The sequence below is a fragment of the Nannobrachium achirus genome (assembly GCF_963921795.1).
Source record: "Nannobrachium achirus genome assembly, chromosome: 1".
NCBI lineage: Eukaryota > Metazoa > Chordata > Actinopteri > Myctophiformes > Myctophidae > Nannobrachium > Nannobrachium achirus.
This window is the reverse complement of record NC_137810.1, coordinates 29150903-29171550: the sequence shown is the minus strand read 5'-3', so window position 1 is coordinate 29171550 and position 20648 is coordinate 29150903. Positions and strand designations below refer to the sequence as shown.

The following is a 20648-nucleotide window of genomic DNA, read 5'->3' as shown; positions in this document are numbered from 1 at the left end:
CCAAGACAAGAGGAAGGAAGAAGCTTATCTCTACATGTACTATATGGACAGCTTACCAGCTATAGGCATGCAACACCACCACCAATATATTTGAAAGAGAAAGACATATCATCCATTAGCTCTCTACAGTGAATATCAGTGGAAAGACTCACAAGTGAATTACAAAGACATTTGCATGCATTTATAATAATATTGCCATGGCTTTTTCATGGCTTTTCAATACTATAGCCACGAAAGGCATTCAATTGAAATCATTGTCATGCTAGTTTAGCCATTCAAGAGATAAAAACAATATGAGATATTTACAACAATATTAACAATTAAAAAAGCTCTATAACTGCGAGTGATACAGTATGACAGCCAGACTCTACACATGTTATACTATAGTATACTGTAGGCTGAAACAGTAGCATTGTTAGTTCACACTCTTCCCCCCCATAGTGTTTAGCCTGATGTGATGGGTTATTTTCTTCAGTGTGCGCATTTCAGTTTAAACTCTACCTGGGCTTTTCATATCTAAATATGCAATATTACACCCGAGGGGGTGAAAACACACATTAAACACCTTAAAAGAAAGATCTTGATGTTTTCACTCATGTACCCCCCCTCCCCCCTCCCAACACACACACACACACACACACACACACACACACACACACACACACACACACACACACACACACACACACACACACACACACACACACTTTTGCTTCTGTGGTGTCGATCTGGCTCAGGGGTTAGGGGTGCTGTAAAATCCTGAGTGTTAATTTAAACTATGGGAGTGTGCAAATGGACCCGTCTGGGTCCATTTGCACACTCCCAGAGTTAAATGAACGCTCATGATTTTGACTGTGTATGACTGCAATGTGTTAGAGACAGAAGCTGCAGTCAAAGCCCCTGTGATCGGGAGCAGACTTCACAGAGGCAAGCAGATGGAGTGGAGAGGAGCTGTGTGCATCCTGAAGGTTTAGCAAGAACAGAGGTTACACTCCAGTAGTACAAAGATGACCTGTCATACACTGAGAGCATACCGTATCAATGCAGACGCCTCTCCTGTTTACGCACTTCACAGAATGGAGCTATCAGAGAAATAGAAATGGATTATGGACAGAAATATGTATTAAATGTTATCTGCTGCTACATCCAGACAAACTTGGAGCATCTTTTATGTCTTCGCACACATTCATTTTTCGAATTAATATGGATTTCTTTTCCCGACTTCAAAGTATGATTGGAAACCATAATTATCATCCTTGATCACCGCATTTTCAAGGTTGTTTAGATGTGAACCTGTGTGTATATAGTGAATAACAACACAAAGGAGAAATAAAGGATTTATGTTGTGGATAGAATACTGTGTAATTGAGGCACAGGAGAGATAGTCTGTGATAATGTGAAGGACATACCAGGCATATCATTACTGCCAAGATCATTCTATACAATGTGATTGTGTGTACGTGTGTATGTGTGTGTGTGTGTGTGTGTGTGTGTGTGTGTGTGTGTGTGTGTGTGTGTGTGTGTGTGTGTAATGGGCACTGGGTTGAGTTGTGTCTCATCGAGACCGTCACCCTTCTGACATATCCTTGTGTGTGTGTGTGTGTGTGTGTGTGTGTGTGTGTGTGTGTGTGTGTGTGTGTGTGTGTGTGTGTGTGTGTGTGTGTGTGTGTGTGTGTGTGCGTGCGTGCGTGCGTGCGTGTGAGCAGCCAGTGTGTGAGGAAAGGTTGAATAGATGCCTAGCAATGAGAAGAAGGCACTGAGGTGGAACTGGCATAATAACACACACAGTCACACACACACACACACATGCACATACGATGACAATAGAATTGACACTGTGAGGGCAACATGTAAACTGCAGGTTTGGCCTACACCTCAGTGATCATCCCATACTTTGTTTTGACCCTGTCGCCCTGTCACCTGCGCGCGAGTGTGTGTCTGTATGTCTGTGCATTTGTGTGTGTGTGTGTGTGTGTGTGTGTGTGTGTGTGTGTGTGTGTGTGTGTGTGTGTGTGTGTGTGTGTGTGTGTGTGCACGTGCGAGTGTGTGTCTGTATGTCTGTGCATTTTTGTGTGTGTGTGTGTCTGTCTGTCTGTTGTAATAGTGTGCAAGGATATTTTCTGTCTTGCATTCAAATTTAAGAACGCACGCACGTGTTTACAAATAAATACAGCTTGGCTTCATAGTGTCCTAAAATTCTTGGCCCGTGTTTCGCTTCCTGACTCGCATCAATATCTAGAATCTGTTGCACATTTACAAAGACATGTATAATGGGAGACATGATCACACTGTTGATTTCATTGCAACAGTTGTCAGAGCAGTGTTACAATACATGTGCAGGGCACATGTGAAAGCATTCACGTGTGATGTCAGAGTGATTAACAGCCACTTGTGACCACCCCACCACCAGCCTATACAGTATGATGTTTTTGCTAGTTAGGGGTAGGAATCTGTGAGATAATTTGAGCTTTGACCTTTCAGTAGAACAAGCTGTCTTTAAACCTGATCTATATTTTGTATTATGACAGTGTCGCAGAACTAAAATAGCCGAGCTACAAGCTCACAACCTTTCATGAATGAGACGCATTGTGAGCTTGTAGATTGGCTATTTCTGGTACACAACACCAGTATAGGATGGAACATAAATTAGGCAGTAGTTAAGTTTGAGCCCCTAAAATGCACTCATCAGAGGGCTGCGTGTTTGCATGATATTTGGCTGTCTTGAGTATGTTCACTGCTGAGATTGTTAGAGGATAAATAAACCTTGAATCTTTGCGAAACATTTATCCTATATACTGTATATCTAAGTTAGCATCAATGCTTGTGTGCAAGCTTGCGTGCGGCCGTGACTGAGTGTCTGTGCATGAGACAGAGAGAGAGATTAAGATAGAGGGAGAGAGTGAAAGAGAGTGTTCAAGAAGTTCACGAGTGACATAAAAGCAAAGCAATCATCCAGTTCTTATCATTTGCAGTTACTGCACAGACATTGCCCATGCCAAAGAGGGGGATTATGTGAAAGACGAGGAATTAGACACTAAAGTCAGCCAGAGTTTACCCTTCTTACCTGAGGTTCCTGCATATGCAGACAGCGTTCTCATTGCCTGCTATGCATTTGTATTGCTGCCTGGTTTCTGGGGTTGTAAATTAGGTACAAGTGACTATGATATCAGCAGGGTTTCATTTCATCTTGGCACTCATGAGATGATTGTAAGTTAACAGAACAAAGGCTGTTAAGTGAGTCTACACAATCAGCAGTCACAAATGACACTTTGTTTCTCTCTCTCTCTCTCTCTCTCTCTCTCTCTCTCTCTCTCTCTCTCTCTCTCTCTCTCTTTCTCTCTATATCCTGAGATGTCTTAAATGAAGCAGGGGAACAGGTTGTTTGGAGGTGGCTGATGCAACCTTGGTGGTAATGAGGTGGTTCATCATCACACGGTGCAAACACACTTGCATAAACACATTTCTTTCCCCACATGCATTATGTCTCTCTTTCTTTCTTTCTTTCTTTCTTTCTTTCTTTCTTTCTTTCTTTCACACGTACACGCACACGCACATGCCCACGCACACTAACAAACACATATACCCCCATCCCATCCACACACAGAAACACAAACCAACAGCATACACCCATAAAAAATAAAAAAAATGTTTACGATAAGATGCGTTCCAGCCACCGGCTGCAATCCCTTCAAATTCTTGTCAACACAGGGCAGTGATGTTGTCCAGAATTTTCATCCTCCAGATCTAAAATGGAGAAGGGGCTGGCTGCGTTTGTTTGTGTTTCTGCTCCAGCCCTGCTTCCTGTAACTCTGTGGTGTCAACCCGCCCACCATCCAGCCGTCAGGACCATGGAACATGGGCCCCGGCTGCCACAGCGTAGAGGAGAGGACCATGGAACATGGGCCCCGGCTGTTACAGCGTAGAGGAGGCACCCCGGTGGCTGAGGTTTCCACTGACTGAAGTGTTTGCTGTTTCCCACATTGTTGGAATTCAACACCAGGCTGTTTGCTTGGTCGGTCCTTGTGTGACTCCGCACTCTCTCTCTCTCTCTCTTACACTCTCTTTCTCAGTCTCTCTCCCACACCCCACCACCTTTTATTGACATGGTATACCGGTATATAGATATGCTGCATTCATGCTTACAGTACACACCCAACATCCAACTACAGCAATCTCATCATGTTCATTGTTTTACTTAATTTATATCATTCCATATTGTGAAATGTGGTGCAGATAGAAATGGCAGACCATTTTTTTCAGTTAAATGGGCTAATTCAATGTTGTTTTCTTCCTTTTTATTTAACAAAAGAAATAATAATGCGTGCACATGTGTGCAATCGCTCAAAATCGCCTTCCCTTCCAGTTCAGATGACAACAAGGTAGAATCCACTTATAGCAAGAATACCAGATGTATCACCGTGAACTTTTGTCATCCACAGCATTCTTAGGCGTACTATCCATATGGTTAGCAATGTTACAGCATGCACTGGAAGCAACACTTCCAAGAATATACACAGTCTCCAACTAAGAACACCAATAACCTCACTGTCTGTATCACCAGCAGATAGCTGAATGTCAAGAAAAAGAACAAATAAGCTTGAAGCGTTCCTCACCATGTCCTCGCAATGACATTTGATTCTTCCCACCATGAGGTACTATTATGGGCATCAAGAACATGGTTTTCATACGCTTCATTTTTCTGCCGACAATGAATCATACAGTGCATCAAAGGAAATAATATACATCTCAAGGAAAATGTTAACAGGACGATGAGGCGCATGCAAAATGACAATATCTTCTTCTATCTGTTCTGTTGTTCTGTTGTTTTGTTGTTTCCGTCCCCTCGGTACAGCCAGATGGCAAAACTCCAGTTCTTCCAGTCCTCTACAATGCACTCAGATATGATGGGCATTCTGCTGCCGAGTTTTAAGGAGGCGATGTGTTTATGGAATGACACTTGTGACAAAAGAAAAGTTTTATATAGCAAGCTGATTCTGTATTGGGGAGAGGGGGCAAAGAGAGAGAGGAGGAGATTTATGTTTGTGTACAGTGTGTGTGTTTGGGGGGGGGGGGGGGGGGGGGGTTTGGGGGAATGTGGATAGTTTGGGCATTGTAATTATGTGAAGGAATAAAGGTTGCATATATAGTGTGTGCGTGCGTGTGCGTGCTTGTGAGCGCGTGTGTGCGTGAGTGTGTGTGTGACGTGCATGTGCATGCTTGTGTGTCTGTACATTAGTGTGTGTGTGTGTGTGTGTGTGTGTGTGTGTGTGTGTGTGTGTGTGTGTGTGTGTGTGTGTGTGTGTGTGTGTGTGTGTGTGTGTGTGTGTGTGTGTGTGTGTGCGTGTGCATCCATGCTAGTCAGGCTGTATCACTGTGTTGTCATGTTGAATGCCTGCTGGCTTTTAATCACATCCTCTCCCCTGCTGGGAGAGTTCTCTGGTTTTTACAGCTATGTTACAATTCAACTTTATTTTCACTGTGGGGATGGGCCATTCCAACACAGAGAGCAATGTCAAAGCTCTTTTTCTTCATCATTATTTTTTCAGAAACATCACGCATTGGGTTGTCCTCCTTTGATGGATTGATTCAAACATTTCAGGACAAACAAAAGAATTCATTGGTTGTATTGTGTTGTATCATGTTTTGCATGTATTTTTTTCTCAATACACTATCATCTGATCCTAATATTGTCTTTGTCTTCAATGGTGAGGAATTCCGATCAAAGTTCCCCCTCTGTTAATACTTTAGGGAATTTTCAAACGTCGGGATGTATGGCTGTAATGCCCCAAGATTTGTTCTCCCTGAAAGAAATAATAGAGTAACAATATATTAACTACAGAGCAACCTGGCTTTATGGGGTCTGCAATTTAATCTTACTTCACTTAAGATCTACCAATATATTATGCATAATAAATATATGTATATAGAAATATAAATATATCAATGTATGCTTTGCAGCATTCATTTGATTTCAATTTAAAGCCATGTTCATGCATTAAAAAGCAATTTCATATTTTTGACTGCAGGGTTCAGATGCAAATCTAATGGGGCATTACGTAAAAAAACTAAACATCATAAAATAGGGAAATAGAAATAAAAAATGGAAGCAAAAATGGGGAACAACGCTTAATTCGTCATCAAAAACTGAATGCTTTCTTGTTTGTTGATGTGATAAAAAAAAGTATTTAAGAGAAAATAACACAAAAAATGGCAAGTGTAATGAAAAATAAAACGCATTTAAAGCAAAGTATTTTTATTCACACAAATTTAATAAGATATATAACAACCGTTTGGTCCATAAATATTTAAGGGGAAATAGTTTCTGTACACCATCTTTATCAAGAAACAGGGAAACATGGACAATCTTGATAGAACACTTACTGTACTGAACTATTAACACGAAGATCAATATATAAGATTCTTGGATTACCCAACTATATCTGAAAGAGTGCACAAAATGCTTTCTATGACATCGCTGCCCCCTTTTAACAGGATACACCATAAAAAGATCTTCAGAAAGAAGATGCAAAACAGTACAAAACTAGTGAGGCGTCAAAAGGATGTGAATCAGTTAACAAAGAACACAGAGATCCTGAATTTCACAAACTTTCTTCCAAGTTATAGCATAAGGCACATAGTAGAACTGAGTTAGGCATCTACTTTATCGAGTAGATCTAGAGAACCGCTTTGTTCTACAATAGAACAACTTGTGACACTTACAATGAAATGTATCAACCCCCATTGAAGATTTTCTCTCTCTGTCCCTTTCCCCTCTCTATCTCTCAGCCAGAAGAAACATGTTTTGGTCTGTTCAGTGGCAAATGTCCGTAAAGAAAGTATATAAATATGGCCAAAAAGGAGTAAAACGGATAATGATTTCCCACTGGCTGCCGCTCACAGCTCCACCTATCTGAGGTCATTTGAATGTTCATGTCAGCTCTACAAATCTAGTCTGCAACGTCACAACCACTTCATTTCTCACCCTCGCTCCCTTTCCCTTTTAAAATCACATCGTTACCCTGAGCAACATGATAATAACAATAATGCACTTTTCACAGGGCAGTATATTGTCACCGTGCAATTGAATTAACTGTACGTCTGTAGAGACATGTTCAATAATTCTTGTATTTTTTAATCCATTTGACTATTATTTATCTATGAGGACGACAAATTAATAAAGGTGCCCTATCGCCAAAACAATCGATTACAACAGTGCCCATAAACTGCTTTCCAATCTTTTCTTGGTGATTTCTAATAGTCAAACAATTTTCTAATATAATTGTGACTGCATTACATGTTAACAGTTACCACTGTACAGATTGAGGGATTCGCTCGTTCCTCGTAATCACAGTTGAGGTGAGAATTAAGAACAGAAAAGATTATGTTGTGGATTCAGCAGCTACCTGGCATGAGTTGTAATGGTTTGGGCTCTTTTAAAAATGCAGGTTTTATGGGTTTTACATGTACTGTAGCTGTGTGTGAGATGTTTCAAATGTCCAATGCATCCAACTCAGTCTTAAAGACCGAAACATTCTGAAATGATTAAAGCCTGTTTCTCAAGTTAACCTTGACAGCACATTCTACAAGTTGATTTTCCAAATTATTCAAAAAAGGGAAATAAAAACAATTAGCTTTAAATTGGATAGTGCGAACATAGTGCATACATACACATATTTATGAGGCCAAAATATTCATATTATTTAAAAGTATACCAATTATCATAAATTAGGCAGGGCTTGAATTGTGCTATAAGTCAAATGAAATGTACAAATAAAGACAAATGAAATAAAATAGCCTACTTTTCCAGATAAGATTCAAGTTTTGGAGCTTTCTCCAATTGACCATTACAATTTTTCTAAAAAAATCAATCTCTGCATACTGTAAGTCAACTACAGACATTTCTGCCAAGCGGTTGCAAATGCTACACATAATTTCCTTGTGTTTTAATGTGGTCGCTGCAGTTGGTGTTCTTGCTGTTCTTGTATGTGTGCAGTACGACAATCTGTTCCAAGGAGCTGTCTCCAGTTGCTTTAAAGGTGTCAGTTAAAAAAATAAAATGCAAATTGAGAAACAAAAATGAAAAAAAAAAAAAAAAAAAAAAAAAAACACAAAATAAACAAAACAAAAGAAAATTCCAAACAAAAATGAGTCTCTCCTAGAGATAGCTTGTTAGAAAAGGTTTGTCAAGGTAGTTTGCGAAGGGCTCCCCGAATCATGGCTGTCCAAACTAGAGGTGACGGAGGTCACTACAGTGATAGAGGGGTTTGTCAGGTCTGTTAGTGTGGCCGCGCTGGAGGGGGGGGTCAGGGCCCCACTGTCGGATGAGGGTGCAGGGAGTGAGGTGCCGTCAGCCTTATCAACACCTCCATTCTCCTGTCGCAAAACGTTCCTTCTGAATTTGGCTCTTGCATTTTGGAACCAAACCTGCAAACCAATCCCAGTGTGGCTTTTACTTTTGTGTTTAAGTAGGATTAATTTTTTTAAAAGAAAGTATCAAATCATTCCTCACTATGAAAATGCAGTGGTTTATGTATCAAGTTATCACATTTATCATTATATCAAGTTGCTCTGTATGCAAACCGCTATATTTTCACACATTATTTTGGGCTAAAGGGGCAGATCACGATGGACCATTTAGCTCCTGAACACTACACAAGCGTAGTTCAATAGTCAATTAAAACAATAATCCTACCCTTTTGAGGATTTTAATTGGTTGGAATATGAATATGAATAATATGTTTTTCCCCCACTTACATTAATTGTGCACTCTGTTCGTTAAACCATCCCATAATATCAACAATAAACTGCAATTTAAACTAAATTGTCTACGCTCCAGTATACAGAAAAAAAGAAAAGAAAAACTAATTTTCTCCTGTCTTTCCCAAAACCTCTAGCACACACAAAATATAAAAACTCCTCAAAAGTTCAAATACAAATAACCCTGGATATTATAAAACTAATGACTAAATGGACCAACCGAGCAAACCAAAAACAAAGCAAAAATAAAAAGGATGACTTGAGAATGGGGAGTATAAGAGTCGGGTGAGAAGATGGGGGCGGGGTGGAGGGACACAGATATGGGTGCGTGACCATCAAGTCTATAGAAATGAAGCTCTTGCTTACCTGTAGGACTCTCTTGGTGAGGCCCGTTTTCTGGGCCAGTTGTTTTAGGTCCTTGGCGTCGGGGTTGTGGTTGATGGCAAAGTAAGACTTCATGGTCCGCAGCTGATGGTGTTTGAAGGAGGTGCGCATGCGCTTGGTCTTCTGTGATGGAGCGTAGGCCTGCTCGCGGTCCAAGTGGTCGCCATCGTTCTCATTGCAGCCTGAGAGGGCAGAGGGCAGAGCACCCCATGGGTGGTTTACAGCATGATCATGATCCGACGAACACAGCAAAATACACAATTATACAGTCAAATATTTGGTGTCATTTTAACTCGGAATTACAAATGGATAAACACTGAGGATCTTACTGTGTAGTTAAAAACTTATGAGCATGAAAAATGATATTCATATACCGGTAGGTCCAGTTTACTCTCGAAGTTACATTTTACTCTCAAAGTTAAATTAATGCTAAGGACTTTGTATAGAGAAACAGATTTAAGCCCATTAAGTTATAAGGAGGAGGGTAGATTTAGACCTGATTCTCTACCCTGAAAATGATCAGTTATAGATAGTATTGTATTGTGGTTAATAATTATATTTTATAAAATGTTGCTATTATATTACCAGTATTGCACAATCAATGGCCAATACAGATCTTGTGTTGAGAAATTGGAAAAATGCCAACATTAAAAAAGCTACACTCATACAATGCATTTGATGCTGTAACCGTGTTTGTTTTATACATAGCCTACTTTCTGTTAATGAACCAAAAATGATGCATTAATATTTCAATGTTTTTTCTGTTTGTTACATTTTGTACACTGAATATGACTCAGATCCTATATTATTATATTGTATACCAATTGTTTAACGGCTTGCATATGGGGCATTGAATGGTGCTGCTCTGAATAATTATGTTAAACACTGAAAAATGCTGAAACGCTACACAAAAATGCATTTCACAACAAACATGCAAAATACATAGCATTGTCTCATTTGAAAGACTAATCTTCATAGGCTGCTAAAAATTATTTCTAGTATTGTACTTAGTGTGCTTAATCAACAAGATCTGTATCTTCTCCAAAAGACAGAAAGCGGATGCTAGAAAACAAATCAAAGTGTAATCTCCACAAGACTAGTATATCAATTTAGCCATGGCTTGATAGTTAAAAACTATTTTGAATTATAGTTATCAATAAATGAATATTAATCCTTAATTCTCATTCAAAACACCATTAATTATAAGATCCTGTTCTGTTCTGTTATTGCTTATTATTATTATTATTGTTATTATTTATGAGCAGGTTAATGTTTTGTTTTAATAAAAATGCTTACAAATTAATTATTTTCTTCTATTTATTCCAGATGCAAAAGAAAACTAGTAAATATGCATATTATATGCATAATTGTAATAAATAATACTAGAATCTAACAATGCATATCGTTGTCATCTTCAGTCCCTAGTTTTAGTCCCCCCCATGGCAGATTTTACAATTAAAATATTACAGTGAAACTAAAAAGGTTAACTAAAATGAAGAAGCTTATATTCTGAGAGTTGGAGATTTCATGAGTCACCATAATATCATATTATAAGTGCAACAGGTGGATGGTAAATTTAGACTACAGAAAAAGAAAAACATTTGATTTTCAGCTCATGTATTGAGTTAGGCGTTGTCCCTTGGTTTCCGTTGGTTTTGGTTGTGTATGGATTATATATATTTTGTATAGAAAATGACCTTGCCACTGACACCTTTATATTAAAGTAATCTAATCTAACTGGTGTTTTATTAGTCACACTTGTCACAGGCATTGCTAGATTATGTCTCATTCAGATCGCCCACTAGGGGTCTCCAGATCCACAGATTGTACTGGGTGGTTTTAAAATAACAACCCTATAGCTGGGCCTAGTGAAAAGAGATAAACATTCATATCCTACTCTGCATGCGTTTTAGCAGGAATCCATTACAACGTTATTCTATCTGTGTCTTATACAACACCATTAAACAGCATATTCACTTAAATCATACTGGACAATTCAAAGCATGTGTCATAGTGTCAAGATCATGTGTTTTGGAAATATATAATTAAGGGGTGCTTTATGGAACAAAGCCAATTGGAGGAATACATGAAGGTGAAACAGTTATTAATTTAAACTGTTATGATTATTTTTTTTTTTCAACTATCTTGATGTTAGAATACATATAATTTGGAAAAGCTATAGGCCTAGTTAATAGTTCATGATTGATAATAAAAATATTTTACAAAATGCATCGACATATAGGCTACATCGGATTGTTTAGGCTTAGCTAAAGAGTTATCTATATATTCTATTGCGTGAAATCAATGTAGAACCCCCCCCCCCCCCCCCCCTCCCCCTTCAAAATAGGAGTGTAGGCGTTTTTAGCATTTACAAACTATTTTTCACAATAACAAATCTAGGCTAGGCCTACGCATGCCACGATGGCTCTTTAAGAACAAATGATTTAAAAACGGTTTTGTACAGCGTTTTCATCCTCTTCTGAGAACTAGCCCATGGCCTATAGCAGCAGGCCCCATTGCGTTCGCCTCTGTTGCTGAGAACTGTGCTGACCTTCATGCGTATTATTCACTGGTTGGAAGCCAGGGATTCCAACGTCACCTTCAATTAACGGAGAACAATTAACACGCAGCTTATCCTTATTCCTCTCCATTCATGAAGAACAGGGGAAACCTGGCACACAATGGCAAACTTTCTCGACCGCACACTAATTCTAGAAAAGCGAACACAAAAGTGACGCTGCAGGCGGCGGGCCGGTTTATATCATTCAGCCTTTGAATGCCGTATTTTAGACCTAAAATGACCAGTAGCTTAATGTATGACAACCAATTTAGGTAAATGGAGGCAAGTGAAAGCGCTTTACTTAGACGCTTGGAGGCGGCGGTTTTACTTAATTATCCCACATTACCGGTACCCCCTGCACGTGCACATAGGTCGTCCACTCCGCATACCTTTTTTGACCTATATTAATCTTAATTACAAAAGTCGATGAGCTGATTGACAATGGGGTCAAATTTCGATCACCAAGACAGCATATGCTAGCCTAGGCTACTGTTCAGTGGAAAGAAATTGTGTTAATTTCATGCAGGGGGAAAAATATGCGGAAAAGCTAACAGATCAATTAGCCTGGGGCAATATTACTACACTGCTGTTTTGCATAGAAGATAGATAGTAATTACTCTATTCCATACACGTGTATAGGGTCTCAAATCATGCACCGACAACACCTTTATTTAACGAATGTTCTAGACAGCGAGGATCGACTGGTTGGCTATGACAATAGCCTGTTAGTAAAAGGTCACAAAGAACACACTGGGGAATAATAATAATTATTATGCTACTACTATCTATTACTATTAATGTATTATTATTGTTGTTGTTATTGGGCTATAATTATTATTACTATTAGTCTATAGTCTAATTACTTTTATTATTATATAATCATCATCATCATCATCATCATCATCATCATCATCATTATTATTATTATTAGGCTTGCTAGGCCTATATATAGGCCTATATTTTTTAATGCTTTGATTTCATATGTATGAAAATGCAGTGCTTTGGTTAGCAGGAACAGCCCCGATGGCACTAAATACACAACACAACACAACACAACACAACACAACACAACACAACACAACACGACAACACACAAGTGCACAACACAGCAGGTCGTGGATCAGTCCATCGTGGGCCTCAGGGTGTCTCACCTGAGTTATAGCTGGCTATATCTATCCCCATGGCCGGGCTCTTCCTCTTGCGCGGCCGGCCCTTCTGCGCCGTGCCGGTGCCGTTGAAGTAGGGCAGGGTGAGGCCTTGGCCCTTGGCCGCCAGCTCCGCGTAGTTGAGCTGCGGGTGGTTGTGGTAGTCTCCCTGCACCAGCGTCTCGAAGTGCACCCGGCAGTACACCAGGCTGTCCTTCATGCCGAAGTGGTCGCCCGTGGTCAGCGTCTTGTTGCACGTGGTGCACGTGAAGCAGCTCAGGTGGTACACCGAGTCCCGCGCGCGCATCACCATCTCCGAGGCCGATATCCCGAGGTGACAGCGCGCGCACCTCTGCACCGAGAACCTTCTGGAACAAGGACACAACTCGTCAAGAAACCGCACAGAGACTGAGGTGCAACACAAACGAGTTTTAACATGAATTATAATTAGGATCAACCGATCAACATAAATTGTTTGGCTTTACGCAGCATAGCATAGCCTACCCGCTGAGCCAATGCAGCTAGGCTACAATATGGGCATATTTTCACACGCAGGGTTCCAGACAGGAGTAGGCCTACTTTGTTTATCATTCATACTGTACAGGTATGCGTTGTAATAAGAACATCATTCTCAGCAGTAGGTCAACTCTATACCACTGTTTCCCAAATAGTGAATCGGGACCCATTGTGGGTCACGTGCATTGTGCATTTAATATTTAAAAAGATTGTCCAATCCCCAATTAAATACATATATAAATAAATACATAAATATATATGAATTTTATATATATATATATATATATATATATATGTGTGTGTGTGTGTGTGTGTCCATTGTCACACAAACAAACACAAGAAATGCTATGCATTAAAAAACAAATTGTGTGTAGTGTAGTGGTGAAAATAATGCCCTACGGGAAGCGTTGTGTGAGCTTGTAGATCTACTGTTTTCACCAGTTTGGGTACTGGCCTGGGCAAACGTCTGTAATGAATTAATGAATTTCTCTTTTTGGACACGACCTGAAAAGTTTGGGAACCACTGCGCACTCCATAACCCAAAAGGTGTGTCCATTATAGCTTAAAACTGATGTAAATGATCAGCCTCTCAATAACTGTGTGTGTGTGTGTGTGTGTGTGTGTGTGTGTGTGTGTGTGTGTGTGTGTGTGTGTGTGTGTGTGTGTGTGTGTGTGTGTGTGTGTGTGTGTGTGTGTGTTATGGCGTGTCATATTATCATATTATAGACACACCATATTAAAAGCGCACAGAAATACATAGTAATAACCTTGTTTTTTCTTACCTGTAGTAGTCCTCCTTGCAGTAGATACTGCCATCCTTGGCAAAACACGTCAGCTCCGACTCCAACGCCAGTTTACATTCACAGCATTTGAGGCACCGCAGGTGCCACTGTTTGTCCACGGCCAGGAGGTAGTATCTGTCAGAGATCTTCCCCCCGCAGCCGGCACACAGAGCAGGCTTCTCCGGGCTCATAGAAGGCATGGTCTGCATGGGAATGGGAAGTGCATGTGAGAAGAGAAAAACAAGCGGGCTTATTAGCCTAGTGGTTCCCAAACTTTTTAGCTCGAGACCCAAAAGAAAAATGAAACGTTTGCCCGGGATCCATAGTGAAAATAGCAGATCTATTTTTGTTTTTAAACTATGTTTTTAAACATATCTTTTCTAATTCATGGAATTTCTTAGATTTTCAGTTTATTTATTCATTAATAATTATCATTGCTATTTTTTTAAATCATGAATAATGTTGCTTTTTTGGTAATGTTTTTTGAAAATGGTTTGAACAATAATAATTAAAAACAATTAAAAAAAAGAAAGAAGGGACACATAAAAACGTGTCCACGTCACGACCCACATGGGTCCCGACCCACTGTTTGGAAACAGTGTATTAGCCTATGGAACTGCTGAAACCGCTGACAATCTCACTTAATAATAATAATATGTGACAATCGGTTTACATTAACTTAAAGGACATTTTACTCCTAACAGTTCTCCTTTTAATAAAGGCCTATTTTTTAAACGCACACTATCGAGGTAGACTGCATATATAGGCTACACAAACCTTCCTGGCAGAAGTAAAGTAACAACACAGAGACCTTTAAAGAACAATCCGGCCTGTAGTGTATATATTAATAGGGTGTTTAGGAGTATGAATTATAAATGATGCTAAATTGTGATCTGGAAAACCGTCGTTCCGTTGTAACCAAGATTTGAACTCGGTGGCCGATAGCTAATTAGGTCTACCATTAAGATGGCTGCAATACAAACAAAATAACAACTTTGTAATAGCCTAATAATAGTATACAATAATAATAGTGATGAATAATAATAATAACATAACACTTATAACTATTATAATAATTACAATTACTAGGCCTACTATGGTTTGGTTTGAGGCAACCATTCTAACGTGTTGTGGTGTGAAAAAATATAGGCCGTGTGCCACAGCAAAATAAAAATATAGATATGGATTATGTATGGGGTCATGAGCTGTTTCAAAATGTGTATGTGCTATGTCATTCCTTCTTAATTTTGGTTTGGTATTTGGTTTGTCATTCAGTAGGCCTATAGAAAAAACGAACTGCCTTTTAAATTGAAAGAAATGGAGGCATGTCCAAGTCCAAATAGAACTACATAGGTCTACTTATATAAGTTATATTTCAGTTTAAAATACTTGTCTAACATTGACGGACTATTTAACTGAAGTAATAGGCTATAATTGTGTCTGCTCTAGTCGTTATAGGCTACTTACCCGAAACAACTTTTGGTAGCCTATAGCTGTAACTTGTAAGCATGTATTAGCAGTGTTTAAGCAGTGCGTAAACAGTGACATTTGTCAGTTTATGTATAAAAAAGCACACAAAAGTCGACCACGCTCTTACCGATTCTCTCCCGTTTAGCTGCATACCCTTCGCCAGGCGAGAGTCCGTTTTCGATCTCCTCTCCATCTCCTCCATGATCCCTTGGATGTGATCCCCGGAGATCCCGTGGAAAAGCATGGCTCCCGGTCCTGGACGCAACGTGCAACTGCCTGCCTCTGCCTTGCAGCCCACAACTTCCATATACAGCGCTGCGCCTCGGTCTGTCAGCGCATCCAACTGGCTCTGGAGGACACACAGCCAGACACTCAGCTCAGCTCTCCTCCCCGTCAAAGAGTGCAAAACTGGAAAAAGAAAGAAACTACAACTCGATTGAAGAATCAGGGTGGGACAGGGCTAGTGAAAGGAACAGCTTTCCGTCTTTCCATAAATGTCTCTCCCCCACTCAAAAAAAAAAAGGAAAAAAAGGAAAAAGAAAAAGTATAGTCCAAATGATGCGATGGTCGACGTTGTGATGGTGGATTTATAATACTCGCAAATAATGTATGCCAAAAATGGCAGAAGTTTTTGTTTTTGTGATTTCTTTCGACAAGTCCCTCGATCTCCCGTTAGGGGTTCCGTGTGCTTGAAGGTCAGGTTGGGACTGCCTGGATTTGAGAGCCGTGTCCTATTTGTGAAGAGAGCAAAAGCCTGCCCAGTCTGAATAATTTGGTAGGAGGAGTTCCTCCCTCTCTCTCCATTGCTACTGATTCCTATTCACCAACAAAGAGCTGTCACTCTTCCCTCAAACCCCCGGTGCTGGCTGCGAGAGCATGGACGAGTACTTTTTGGTATTGACATTTTCATTACTATTCTCCATTTATAGTCAAGAGGTTTGTGGTGCTGTAGAGTCATATTTAGCATAAACTGATGAGAGTAGCCACGAGTTAATGTTTGAATATGGAGACAAGCATATAGGCCTATATGTATTATTTAACCTGCCTTAAAACTTTTAACATTCGATTTAATTCCGTTAATGGCAAACTAGGCCCATGTGTATAATAGGTCTACTACTATATGTGGTGACAAAAATAATTATTTGTATCATTCTTGTTTGTGCAATTATAGCATTAATTTTGATGGCAGTCTGAAGTGTGACCATGAGTCTGCATTATACAAAATATATTATTAAAATTACTGCACTTTAAATTAAATGGCTGGTTTAAAGTGTTTTTGTAAATTAGTTATTTTTGGTTGCCTAAAATATGTCATTGCGTGTGTGTGTGTGTGTGTGTGTGTGTGTGTGTGTGTGTGTGTGTGTGTGTGTGTGTGTGTGTGTGTGTGTGTGTGTGTGCAGTGTGTGTGTGTGTGTGTGTGTGTGTGTGTGAGAGAGAGAGAGAGAGAAAGAGAGAGAGAGAGAGAGAGCGTGCGTGCGTGCCCGCGTGCGCGCACGGTGTGGGGCGGGGCAGTGATCAGTGATAGGCTAGGGCGGAGACAGGTTACATTAACCAATCTGAAAGAATGGCAAAATATTATTTTATTTTATATTAACAATGATATCGTAATAGTTTAATTGGAATTAACGAACACACTAGCCCACACAGTCCATCTTAGCAGAAGATAAGTGAGTAGTTGTAGGCTAATCTTTAGCCTAGGCCTATAGAATGCATCACCAAACATGAATGCTTGTGAACCGTTCTCAATGTAATGACATATAGCGTGTATATTATATGACATTAGGCCTACATTTCAGATAGCCTATTATTATTATTTTCTAGATGTGTATGATATATGTGCGGGCTCAATCTTCTCCATTAACGATATCCTCCTACCACTCATTGGAATCTAAGTATGCACCTCTGAGCATTAAGTAACACACGATAGGCGCAGGCCTACTTGTCTTTTAAATGCCAATTCAATTAGGCCTAAACTACACAGTATAGTATATAGTATATGCTACCAGATATTTTATTTGATATCTCGTATAGAAAGACGGGGCTACAGGCGTTTTTTTTTATTGTTTTTGTCACCAGCATTAAGCATTTGGATCGAAATGAGAAGGGCTACATGTATTGAACTTTACAGTAAATCTATGCTCGTGTCTAATCCTGACACCACGCAAGGAGTTATGTTTACAGTTTATCTGCATGGCCCCGACCAAAGCCCGGCGGAGCCGATGAATTAATAGTTTAGTGTCACAGAACAATAGTAGTCCAACTCCCTGTGTTCATCCTGAGCCCATTAATAGATTTACCAAAGCTCAATGGAATTGCAGGTGCGGACGCTCTCGCCAACACCAATCATCTCAAGACGTGTTACATTTTCATTTGTGTCCCCCCACACAGACACAAGTTGTGTGTTGTCTTTTAATTGGGTGTCTCTTGACAACGGCGCTCAGACAATACTTAAACCCTGCGTGTTGGACCTACCAGTGGTGTAGCCTACTGACACCTTCCAGTTCATTTGCGCTCTGTCAGTGCCTTGCTATACCAACCACAGCGCGGTTAAACTTACAATTAATTTCACCCGAACAAAGATATCCGCCTGGTAGTCTGTATTCAGTATTATTCACTTCACTATATTCAATTCATTAAATACTGCCTTAAAACACATGAGGACAATAGGTTTATAATCAACATTGTAGCCCATTATAGCAACAAAAGAAAAAGAAAGAAGGAAAAAAAGAAAGAAAATCATGTTCTTGGGCTCTAAACGATACAGCCCCCAACCATGACATTTCACTGGACTGAAAGAGGGCTTAACAATTAGTGCGTTTTCCCTCTGCCCGTGCATGCGATGGAATTGAACGAATGTTTATTTTTTTAGCCAAACGAATAAACATAAGCCTATACCCTGCCAATGACCCTGTCAACTCATTAGTATTAATCATGGCGTTTGTCTTTGTTTATTATTTTGTCATGTGACATTTTACTTTTAGGTTTATATATTTTTTTAGGTCTATTAAAATCCGGTTGACTCAATGTCAGACTGTCTGATTATTTAATGATAAGAAGTTAATTTCAACATGTCATTTCCTTTTGAAATAAACAAAATGCCGAGACGTATCCAAAAATATATGTCGCTTTTATGTGGGTGCTTTGACCTAATTAAATATTAAAATGATGGTAATGTACAGATCCCATGCATCTCCTGCTCAATCTAACCATGCAGCGCATCGTTCTCATTACGAATATGCTTTTTATAAACCTATATGTTGACCAAGACACATTTGATGGCACACTACCAACCAAAGAATACTCCGTAGGCTATGTTACTGACGTTTGCATCATGAATACAACATTTGCTTATCGTAGCCTATTCCCAGGCAGGGAAAAAATATTGCCCACGATTTTACTGTAGTCTGTAGCCTATAGACCATTAGTCTAGATAGGGTACTGTTTAGCCATTTTTTCTTCGTTGCTCTTTGTGCAATTTTTGCTAGTTTAATTTCCTCACTGTAGGTTATTCGTTTAGAAATATTTAAAAGGATCTTACCTGAGGCTGCAGTCTGTATAGTTCCTTCTGTAATAATAGCCCAGTGCGATGCAGTGAGAGAGGCTACGGACTGTATATGCACAGAGGAGAGGAGACAGGACTAGATGAGAATCTGCCGGTAGATGGGGGCTGTTCCTTCTTTCTTGTAGTCCCAGTGAGTGTCAATTAAAACAAACCCACCGCTTGGCGAGAGCACATTTAAATATTCTCCCATATGCAGACAGCCCTCACAACACAATGCACAGAAAATGAGAGTGCATGAGCCAATAGCCTATACTCATGCTACAGTATACACCCATACAATTTTGTTCCCAAAATGTTTGTTGACTATTAATAGCCAACATCAACGTAGGCCTACTTATATGCTACAGAGCAGAGGTTTGGGATGTGAATATAAATATATTGTAGTTATAGACTGAACCAATCACCAAAGTGCTGTGTGTTGAGTATCTGCAAAACAATGTAAACTGAACGAGACTTTAAATTATATTCACATAGGCCTAGTTGACAAATGGCTGTAGCAGTATTCATTTAGGTATCAGTATCCGTTGATACAAAAGCTTATAAACTGAAATACAGCTTATAGTTTATACTATCGATTTAATTGTATTTCCTTACTAATTCTTCGGTAACAGATGGTAGCCTACACGTATTCTATTCATTTTATTATTTATTTAAAACTGATGCCCAATTCTCAAGCTCAAGTTATTCCCCCCCCCCCCCCCCTCCACTGGGAATAGAATGAAGTGAACTAGCTATTTCGAATTGTCGGCTGACAACAACGCCATCATCTCATAATCAAACCATGGGTAAATATTTCGTTTCCTCTGGACGCACGAGTGCCTGCCCATCGCCCATCACGTGAAGAAATGAAATGATGAAATGTCATAGGCTATGTGTGTGACGCTGCCTTGCAGGTAAAACGCTCCCTGACTGTAACAATCCCACTCACACAGGTCACGGCCACATTAATAATAATTTAAGGCATTCGTCAAAGTATAGGCCTTTAGGCCTAGCTTACATTCTTCAGAAGAAGTCACCTATCGAATACATTTTGTTGTTTTCCCATGAATAATGTCATATTTAATAATTAGTCTTATAGTAGCTTAGGCCTACTAGGTTGGTTTAATTGTGCTTGGTAGTTGGTAAGACCTCAAGTGAGCCCATATTTCCACATTTTTGCGCCCAAATAAACTAAGTGGAAAAGGCCAAGGACAAGCGTGACCCCTTTTCCACTTCAGCGTTATTTCAACGTCTATTAGGCCTACCTATTATAGGCCTACACGTTATATAAACTCTAAATGATTACTAGCATGGTAGAGTAACCAATGTATGACGATGAAATGCTTTTTCTTTATTACACTTGAATACATTAATAATTTATTACATTTGAATAGATTAAAAATAGAAATGGAAGGAAGCAAGAGAATAGAATGTATGTAGCCTATATGCCTATATTTTCTCACATTTAGGACACAGATTCAATAAACTATAGG

General features: G+C 39.5%; 1 protein-coding gene across 2 annotated transcripts; it reads right to left on the bottom strand.

Moving 5' to 3' along the window:
- Positions 1-5744: 5744 nt before the first annotated feature.
- lhx9 (LIM homeobox 9) lies at positions 5745-16222 on the bottom strand (the record flags this gene model as incomplete). 2 transcript variants are annotated; one of them, XM_080722352.1, is made up of 5 exons in its annotated part: positions 15742-16222; positions 14145-14347; positions 12853-13214; positions 9124-9323; positions 5745-5801 (listed from the first exon to the last, which is right to left on the bottom strand). In XM_080722352.1, the coding sequence occupies exons 1-5, from the start codon at positions 15919-15921 to the stop codon at positions 5745-5747; spliced, it is 1002 nt and encodes a 333-aa protein (XP_080578478.1). In that variant the 5' UTR covers positions 15922-16222. The 2 variants fall into 2 exon arrangements, with proteins under 2 accessions (XP_080578478.1, XP_080578477.1); XM_080722351.1 differs by lacking the exon at positions 5745-5801 and adding an exon at positions 8170-8424.
- Between the last annotated feature and the right edge of the window lie 4426 nt (positions 16223-20648).